At 40.5% G+C, this 10,814-nt stretch overlaps 1 protein-coding gene across 1 annotated transcript; it reads right to left on the bottom strand.

Moving 5' to 3' along the window:
- On the bottom strand, positions 9,336-9,953 carry LOC109829466 (protein indeterminate-domain 16). Its single transcript, XM_020396577.1, has one exon. It carries the CDS (start codon positions 9,900-9,902, stop codon positions 9,528-9,530), a length of 375 nt encoding a protein of 124 aa, XP_020252166.1. The 5' UTR covers positions 9,903-9,953; the 3' UTR covers positions 9,336-9,527.

Below are 10,814 nucleotides of genomic sequence, written 5' to 3'. Positions count from 1 at the left end.
CTATCGGAGTTTAGCCAGAGGAACTAATTCCGATGACGAACACTCAGCCATTGCGGAGTCCCAATCATCAAGCTCTTTCGTTGGGCATGAGAGCTTCGCCCACATGGCAGAACATTCTGAAGATCTTTCAAAGAGGGTTGATGAGCAGGAGGCCATGATCAAATCATAGCAGGAGGCCATCAATGAACTCATGGCCATGTTGACTCAAATCGTCGCAGACAAGGCCAAATCTCAGGAGACAGATTCGCCGCTTAGGCAAGAATCTTCCCGGAGAGGAAAAGCGTCTTCATCCCGACCTCACACAAGCAAAAGGAAGGGAAAAGTGGTTGATGATGCGGCTTCTGACCAAGAAGCCCACAGCCTGGAATCTTCCTCTGATGAAGGAAGAGAGACTGAGAACGAGCAGAATCTTCAGTCTGCCAAAATGGAAGAATTGGAAGCCCGCCTCAAAGCCATTGCTAATAGAGACTTGATGAGCAGGAGGCCATGCTCAAATCACAGCAGGAGGCTATCAATGAACTCATGGCCATGTTGACTCAAATCGTCGCAGACAAGGCCAAATCTCAGGAGACAGATTCGCCGCTTAGGCAAGAATCTTCCCGGAGAGGAAAAGTGTCTTCATCCCGACCTCACACAAGCAAAGGGAAGGGAAAAATGGTTGATGATGCGGCTTCTGACCAAGAAGCCCACAGCCTAGAATCTTCCTCTGATGAAGGAAGGGAGACTGAGAACGAGCAGAATCTTCAGTCTGCCAAAATGGAAGAATTGGAAGCCCGCCTTAAAGCCATTGCTAACAGAAGCGAGCTCCAAGATGAGGGAGTTATCAGACCCTATCCTGCCGAATGGGATGCAGCCCCTTATCCTCCAAAGTTCGAGGTCCCGACGCTACAAACTTTTGACGGCACGGGATCACCGAACCAACATATTTATCATTTCAAGTCACAGACTGGAAATATAATATCGAACGATGCCATACTGGCTCGATTGTTCATTGGCACCCTCAAGGGAATTGCCTTTGAATGGTTCAGGAAACTGCCTGCGGGCTGTATCCAAAAGTGGGCGGATCTAGAGAGACTCTTCCTGTCAAGATTCTTTGAAGAGGATACAGAAGTCTCCATCCATACCCTTCTTGCTACTAAGCAGAAGAAGAGGGAGTCCGTCAAAGCCTATGTCAAAAGGTTCCGATCCATGGCTCTCCGGTGTTCGTCAGGTATGACACAATCTACCTTAGTAGAGACCTGTCGACACAACTTGCAAACCGACCTCCTAGCCCGAATAGGAGTTGCAGAATGCCGTTCTTGGAGACAACTAATCTCTCAAGGCGAACAGGCTCAAAAAATCATTGCCAGGATCAAAGCTGAAGAACAAAGTAGGCAGGATCAGCCCGAGCAATCAGACCAAGCCCAATCTTCTCCTGAGCAACCGGACCAGGCTCACTCTTCCCAGTCAGAAGGAAAAGATACTACGGCCACTGAAGTCAATCCTCTTCAGTAGGATGGCGGGTCCAACAACTATCATGTTAACAGTTACCTCTGATAGTCAAACTCATCAGATAATGGCCTACCTGGTGATGTGACTCTATTCAGACTTCATGGATAGTGCCCCACTAGGTGATGTGCCTTGTCTACCTCTTTTTTATTCCCCTGCTAAGTCTTCATCAAGACTGGGGGTTGGTTACTTGGAATCCACTGGATTAAGAGTAACGAATCTTTCACATCGTCGAGTTAACATTACACTTCTGACGATCATCATCCCCACAGAGTATGCATTCAGTTTGCATCACTCCTAATTTGTCACGTTAACATTACACCTCTGACAAAACCCACTTATCAATCCTCATCAATAGGATGATAAGTCCCCAAAGTTGCTCCAATCGCAACACAAATTCTTGTCACGTTAACAATACACCTCTGACAAAACCCACTTATCAATCCTCGTCAATAGGATGATAAGTCCCCAAAGTTGCTCCAATTGCAACACAAATCCTGTCACGTTAACACTACACCTCTGACAAAAATCCACTTATCGACTCTCTCCAATAGAGCGATAAGTTCTCAAAATTGCTTCCATAGCAATATCTTTCTTGTCACGTTAACACTACACCTCTGACAAAATCCGCTTATCGACTCTCTTCAATAGAGCGATAGGTCCACAAACTCGTCAAGTTAACACCACACCTCTGACGACCAAATCAACTTATCGACTCTCTTCAATAGAGCGATAGGTCCATAAAATACTGTTATGTTAACATATAACAGTCAACCCCCCCCAATGAACTTGTTAATTCTTTCGGTGTTTCAAGCTACACAGGAAGAAATGACACCAAAAATCCATGCCTTCACGCATGAGGGACTTTATCTTGATCCCTAATTAGAGATAAGTCTGCATCTAACACATGCTGCCGGGTAGCCTATTCCCGCAATAATAGCAAAGCCTACCTATTCAATATCGTAGCAGGTCGTTATTAATAACGCCAAAATCCATGCCTTACATGTATGGAGAATTTTATCCTGAATCCTAAGTAGGGATAAGTCAATGTCTAACACACGTTGTCGGTTAGTCTTTTACCGTGAAAAGGACATTAAAATCCATGTCTCACACGCATGGGGGATTTTATCTCGATCCCTAAATAGAGATAAGTCTACGCCTAACACGTGTTGCCGGTTAGTCTTTTCCCGTTAAAATAACAAAGTCTATGTATTCGAAATCATAGCATCAAGTCTAAGAGGATTCATTCTCTTAGCACAACGTTACATGTGGAACGGACCTAGATAATTCACATGCTAGCCCGACTCAAACGGTAGTCGGTAAAAGCTTATCAAATCCGTTGATGGCTGAGGGTTTGCCAAAAATCCTACGCACGTTTGCAGGCCCATCAGCTTAATAGATGTGAGTCGAGACTTAAAACAGATGCGCCAAAGACAAGTCTCAAAGACTTAGTCAAAAATGCACGGAAGCCACTTCCATGTCTTAAGTCAAAACGTTGACCCGCGACGCAAAAAACCGAACGCCGAGGTCATACCCGTGTTCCAAATTCAACATGCAAGGGTGAAACCCGCATCTCAAGAAGCAGGATTATGGCGCATACCTTCACACAGGTCCTGCATGGAAAATCCCTTCAACCAAGCTGCCTTCGAAGCGAGTACAGAGAACAACTCCTTTGTGACAAGGAATCAACAGCTCCAAGATCAGAGTTGAGATCCAAAGTATTCCGAAAATTCGTCCCAGTCAACCGCGAACTTTCGAAAACTTTGGAGGGGGTTCTGTAGGCTGTCTAAAAATCACAATAGATAGTTGATCCCCCCATCAAACACCGATGATGGAAGTTACAACTTGACGACTTCCAGAAGGCTACAATTTGAGGACTTTCACGTAGAAGGCTACAATCTGACGACCTTCACGACAACTGATGAAAGCTCTAATTCAACAGCATTCACAATCAACATCGGGAGTTACAATCTGACGACTCTCATATTTTCAAGAAGCCAAGACGAAGATTACAAGAGGACGATCTGTGCAAAGCTCTAGCAAAAAGAGACTACAAATTGACGGTCTCTTCATATTAAAACGCATATATCTCTCAAACCGTAAGGAATTTGGCAAAACGGAGGAAGCGAACCGAAGCCTTCGGCTTGGTTCAGATGGATCCGTCTCGTCGAGATAGCCGATTTTCATATATAATTCCGACGTACGGTTTGGAAGTTATGACCTGTTCTTCGTAGCAAGTAATGTTCTGAAGTCCGTCTGCAAGACTGGACTTCGTCAGAACATTGGACTTAGCCTGAAGCCCACCAAGCCCGCCTAAGGTTCGCCTCTGCATTACAGAGTCAAAGCGCACATGCTCAACTCTGTGTTTTCAACATCAAAATACAGAGTTAATCTCTAAAACAGCACAACTGTGCGTTTTCAGCCTCAAACAGGCTTAACTCTGCGTTTTCCAGCATACATCTAACTCTGTGACGCAGAGTTAAAGCACAAACGCACACCTAACGTGCGTTCTTCAACAGACTCATCCATGCGTCCCAAACTCTTGACGCAGAGTTGAATTCCAACGCACAAGCGGCCTGTGCGTTCAGCCACTAACTCTGCGTCTCGGAGTTCATCATGCTGAGCGGCCTGTGCGTTCAGCAGAGTTAAGGCCCAGAACGCCGTTTTTAGCGTTTGACTCGTTCAAGCACGCAATGAACAGTTCCAGGAACTGGTTTTCCCCACGATTTGAGGGATTTTCGCCCCACTTAAGAGCGGATTAAGGGGGTAGTTACCACCCTAAATCCCTTATAAATAGTGGGAAACTCAACTGAGTTCGGGGCTCTGGGATCCTTCTTTTTGGGCAGCAAGGGGGAGATCGACGTTCATCCTCAGCAACGATCAACCACAGGAGCATTCCCTTGGCTTATAACCGACTTTCGGTTCAAATCAACTCTTTTTCAAGAGTTCAAACTCGTTCAGAGTTATCAACTCGATCAGAGTTCAAAACTTGCTCTGCAAGTTCTTCTAAAACTCGTCAGAGTTATCAACTCGATCAGAGTTCAAAACTTGCTCTGCAAGTTCTTCTAAAAACTCGTTCAGAGTTAACAACTCATTAAGAGTTATTTTTAAACTTGCCACGTAAGTTCTCCACAGCGTCAAATCGTGAGGAGAAGACATCGTTCCAGTGAATCAAGACGTTCGGATCGTCAACGAGAAGCAAACTCGACGCGAGCATTCGAGGGAGACATCTCATTGCCACCGTGAAGAACCCAGAATTAAACAAAGGGGAGAATTAAATTCATTCTCCTCTCTTTTGTAATCGGAATCTAAATTGTAATTGATTTTGAGAGGAATACAAGTCAAATTTTTCTTTCATTGTCTTTTTACTGCAAATTTTCCAACAAACAGCTCCTAATTATTCGGAACACATGGTATATATATGGGGGGTTTCTTATTTGTATTTTTTGCCCGATGTACTAGTTCCTGTTAGTTAGGGGTTAAGTGGGAGTATTTGCATTCTTGGTAGTTAAGTGTAAATGATCGCTTGTGATTCATATCTGGGGATTAATGGTACGAGATGTGTACGGAAGGGTTTTCTTATCTGGATTATCCCCTCATCGTGCTTTTCTTATATTATTAATCTCTAAAATATGATTACGGAATTTTGAGGATGAAATTCTTTTAATGGGGGTGAATGTAAAACCCCGTGAATTTTGAAAGAATAGTGTGATTTATATATTGATAAATGAGCTTGAATCATGATTAATATCAATTATGGATGAATGATTATGCTAACAATTAATTTGTGATCAATTAAGAGTATATATGAGAGCATACAAAGGTTAAACATGCACGAAACGAGTAAAACATGCACAAAGAAGAAATCTAGAAAAACAACCATCTAAGAGTATATATACATTAAACACTGATATAGTTCTAATCTAGAAAAAATCAAGTCAAAAGTTTTAGGTCTATTAAATATCTTTCCAACGCATCTTAAATTACCTTATTCTAAGATCGGAATGGAAGAGAAAGTTACAGCCAAAATACCGAAGACTATTTTTTTAGTCGACTGGGTTTCCTGTTTCGGGTTTTGGCTGTTTTGTTTCGGGTTTGCAGCTATATATGTGTGTGTTTATACACAAAAAACACATCTTCTCATCTGTGATCCAAACCCTAGCATCCCCTCTCCTCCTCTCTCAAACCCTAGCTCTAAATTTGTGATTTCGGGGAAGTCTTGTGAGGCGAGAAGCGAGGAGAAGGCGAGATTTGCTGCTTTTGGCGACGGGAGATCGCTTCATGATTGTTTCAAAGGTTGTACACGTGATAAGGCAAGATCGCCTCTATCCAAATCTTTCCCTTAGTTTAAAAATAAAGTTTTTACATGATATTTGCAATTAATCTCATGCTTAGGGTTAATCTAATGCGTTAGAACCTAATTTGTGATGTGATATCTTAAACTCATGTATAGAATAGCCGAGTAAGTCAGAAATTTTGGTGTTTAGATGATCATGATCATTAGAGTTAATCTTAATATGTTAATTACAGTTTAATTGTGATTTATATGCACTAATTTGTTGAAATAAACATGAATTTAGTTAATTTGCATGATTAAACATTAGATCCATGAGTTCATGTTGATTTTATCTTATTTAAACAAACCCTTGGTTAAGTAATCATGAGTATTGAATCAAGTTTTATTCATATAAGTTAATAAAAACCCGAGCTTTGAAGAAAAATCAAGTAAAAATCTGAATCTGTTAATTTTGGTCTGTTCAGTCGACTGATGTTGCCATTAGTCGACTGACGGTAGGTCATCAATCGACTGATGGGCAACATCAATCGACTGACGGGCTCGGCTGTGTGTGATTTGTGTAACCTCAGCTTATCAGTCGATTGAAGTTTTCGTCGATCGACTGATGAAGTTCAATATTGTGAGTTTGAACCTTTTACACGTGGGTTCGATGTACAAGGGCGTAGCGTAAGTCGTGCGATGTTCTATACATGTATTTTGAGGAGTACACTTACAAAAATTGAGTACGTATAAATCCATTGTTCGGGATAGCCAAATGGTTTGCACTCGTTACGAGTAACGATTTGTGTAGTTAGCTTTTATTGAAGATGCTGAGTGGGGTTAGTTGGGGCCTACAATGAGACCACAGATGAACTACACTCTGAGTGCGTTAGTCAGGACCACAATGAGACCGCGATGGACTTTACTCTTTTATGTATTTTTGGTCTGCATGAGCGTGCGCAGAGGTTGTTGAACCTATGATTTTGGTCCACATAGTTTTGCGCAGAGCTTGATATACCTATTTATCGATCCGCACGGGGGTGCGATGAGTTGATATATTATTTATCGGTCTGCACGGGGGTGTGATGAGTTGATATACTATTTATCGGTCCGCACGAAGGTGCGATGAGTTAAAGAATTCCAGAGAATGAAAATTTGATAAATTTGATGATAACCTAAGTGTAGGCGATTATTAACACTCGTTTGATATGATCTATTGTGAAGGTATTTCACAACTTTGGTACACGGGATAGTGTATTGGTATTTGTTTTTTCCACTAAGGATGGTATGAGGAGTTGGATGACATTTTGTTTGGAGATGATTGATGTATTTCTTTTTGTATTGTTATCCTTCATTGTTTTATTCTTAGTTGGAATTTATATCTAGAAATTTATGACTTGAGACACATTGTATATACATGAGGGTTTCCTTGTTTGGATTATTTCACTCGACGTACTAGTCTTGTGTTGTAAATTTCTAAACATAAATTCTATATAGTACAAGGTAAAATGATTTAGGTAGACTATGCACTTATAGGTAGAGTCTTCATCATACTTAGTAGCCCTTCCCCTAGGGGCGGATGGAGGTGATTTTGTTAGCACTCTGACGTTGTTGATTTCACTTCTTTTCAGGCTGCGGAGCAGAGATTCAGAGAGTCGCAGGTTGACGTACTTTCAGCATAGTCGTCGTCATTTAATTATAGTAGTTTTTGCTCCATGGTTATTTAGTTTTGATTTTAGTTGATTAGACTTGCATTTCATTTTGAGTGTTGAGAACCTATGTATTTTTCAGTTGACTCTTATAGTTGAGATTTTTGGATCATTTGTATCAGATTGTTGAACATATTTTCTTTTATATCTGTTTAGACCTGACTATCAGGAGATTTATCATTTGTTTCTATGTTCTATTTCCTGTCTTTATCTCTTTTATATCTGCTTGTACCTGTATTGTCTTATTTGATTCCACTAGAGAGATATTTCTGTGATGGTGAAACATGTCGTTACACAGTATGAGTGCATGGCATGTTTGACATCCTTGGATTCACCTTGGACTGCAGCCTTGTGTGAACCCAGGAGGCGTAACACTAGGTCTAGGTATTATTCATTGTGGAGAGTTGGGTTAAACGACTGGTTTTGAATAGATTCTAAGCTACGGTCTTTATAAGACTACCGAATCGGGTTGATTTAGGAGAACTCTTGGTATAGTGAGAAAGCCCCTTTGTGAGAAGGAAGAGTGGACGTAATATTGTTATTCTAACCACTATAAAATCTTGTATATCCTTAGTTGATTGTTATTTGTGGTTAATTATCGTTATTCACTTTTATTTATTTATTCCACTGCAGCATATTTTGTGTTTCTTAGCGAAAAATGATAGTGACCCTTTTCACCCTCACTCTAGGCCTGTATTTAGATCCAACAAAAATGATCAATTCTACTTCAATAATGTGTCCAAACATATTTAACTTAGCTAGTCATCTTTCTCCGTTTTCAATGTGGGACTAAATCTCGCCTCATGCTTTTTTCTGAACCAAACTTACACTTGACTGAATGAATGTGAGATACTCCTTGACATAAACTGTGATTGGAAAGACTTGGAAATATTCTGAAATGAGAATGAATTGTGTTTGCAACATTTATACTGTCTCAATTCCTACCAGAACATCACCCTGTGTGCAAGTGGCTTTCCAGCGCTGAGTGAGATAATATGCAAGGATCTTTCACTATCTCCCTAGCGTATTCTTTTCACTGATCATCTCCCTCTCTCTCTCTCTCTCTCTCTCTCTCTCTCTCTCTCAGTGTAGTTTCATGGAATAATGGTCCTATATATGAGATCACATTCTAAAAGATTTGGATGCATAACAAAAGCTGAAAGAATCTGTAAAAAGAAAAGGTGGTTAAAACAAATTGCTTTCTATTTAGGAACAGTAAACATCATTATAATAACAATAAACCCCTCTTGCTCTCTTTTTTTCATTTCAGATTTTTTCCAAAAGATCTCCTACTTGATCCTTGGTCTTTGTCAGTTTGTTTCATTCTTTTAATGTTTGCAAAAATAAGTTAAATTTTGGCGAAATAGCACTTAAACAGCTCATAGTTTACATGACCTCGCACATACATACTCATATGTTTTATTTATTTTAACAATTAAATACCTATTGTTTTTGAAGTATGACTTTCACATGTTAAAAATTAATCAAACATATCCTTAAAGTTGGCTAAATCAACTAAAAAATTCATCATAATGTCTTAAATTTTTGTTAAGAGGTATGTTTAACCGCGCGTATTTGGGGGGGGGGGAGGGGGGGGGGGGGGGTAAGAGGGGTTTTATTTAGTTGATTCAGGTAAATTTAGGGGAATAATTGACTAATTTTTAACATGTAAAAGTCTCATAAGAATATTCAGGAGAATATTAACGTGCTAGTTTGAAAACTAAAACAAATAGCGTATTGAAATATCAAGAATAAAAGACGGTACGTAAGTGCAAATTCACCTAAACTATAAGCTGTTTAAGTTCTATTTAGCCTTAAACCTTTTCTCTAAACATCTTGTATTGTTTATATTCTACAACAAATTTTTACAGACAAAGAAGGCACCTGTTTGAGATTAAATTGCAAGTTCAAGGATCAATATCAATGTCAGACAGTTCAATTAAATGCAACATTTTTCTTCAAATTTTTTAAAGATAATTATCAGTATCAGATATTCCTTCCAAATGTTATTTGTTGAAGAGAGAAGTAATTGCTGACCCAACTCTGAGATTCTTCTACTGAGACCACTGGAACCGTTGTCTGCAAGCCTGGCAGGTGATCTCGATACAAGCAGAGCCGATCTTTCGTGAGGCCGCCGCCTTCATCCTCTCCACCTTCTCCATATCCTCTCGAGCCTGCTCCCAGATCATTCGAGCCCTCGAGAATTCCTTCTCAGCTAGCTCAAGCTCTCTCCTCGTCAGCTCCCTCACTCTCTCTGCATATGCCTTCTCAACCGCTGCAAGACGAATTTGCTCAGCATTCTGTCTTTTCAAGACCTCCATGCTCCTCATGTTGCTCTCTGCCTCTTCGGTTTTTGGAGATGATTGTGATTGTCCTACGCTTATTGAGAGGCTTAGATCGAGCTCAGATTCTCTCTGATCATCTTCCATGTTATATCAGAGAGTGTTTGCTGAAGGAGGAAGGTTGTAGCAAAGAGGTTACACAAACGGTCTGTATATATTGAATCTCAATTTGCTTGTGTCATATTTACCAAGATGTCCTCGGCTCTGAAAAGGTTTTGAAATGTCTATAATACCCTCCTTGTGTTTAATTTCCGTAACTCCTTTCACCTTTCAACTCATTTATCAAGCACTTGCCACTCCTGGGCTCATAAGGTTGATAGGGGTTAGGCGCAATTTATCCTTCTCAAAATGTCAATCAAAGGAGTGGTGGGTGATAATGGAGATAAATAATTTTGTTTGAGAAAGGGTATTATAGGATGCGTGTGGTTGGTTCTACAGAGTATGATCTTCGAGCTAGTTTCCTTGGACAGAAACTGCAAACGCAGTTTCAGCTCAGGGACGAGTTGACCGATGAGTCGCTCGTCCGTCCAGCCGTTCAGACGAGGTGGCCGCCAACCAGCCACCCGTCCATGGGTTGCTGATGGGCAAAATTACTGTAATGGTTATCGGTAAACTTATGACATGTTGGAATCCATACAGCACTCGAAGTTCAATTAAGTAAGTTTATACAGTTTCAGTTTTCAAAGGCGAAGCGACTTTGAATTCTACTGTTGCAACACAGAGGAACCAGATATCGATGACAAAAAGAACAAACAACCAGAGAAACAATCACATAGACATAAAGATTTAACAAGCTAATTTGGTAATCAGTGTGATTACTTATATCCTCGAAACCTCCCGCAGGGTGCAACTCTTTAGGCGTCAAAATTTGGGACCCGATATATATTATCAATGTAAATCAGGCTCCACAAACAACATACGCTTGGTTCACTCAAGCGAAAGATATCGGTCATGATGCTACAAATCTTCTTGTTTTTTGTACTTGGTATTGCAATTCTA

Source organism: Asparagus officinalis, chromosome 2 (assembly GCF_001876935.1).
Source record: "Asparagus officinalis chromosome 2, Aspof.V1, whole genome shotgun sequence".
Lineage (NCBI taxonomy): Eukaryota > Viridiplantae > Streptophyta > Magnoliopsida > Asparagales > Asparagaceae > Asparagus > Asparagus officinalis.
This window is presented reverse-complemented; position numbering and strand designations above follow the sequence as displayed.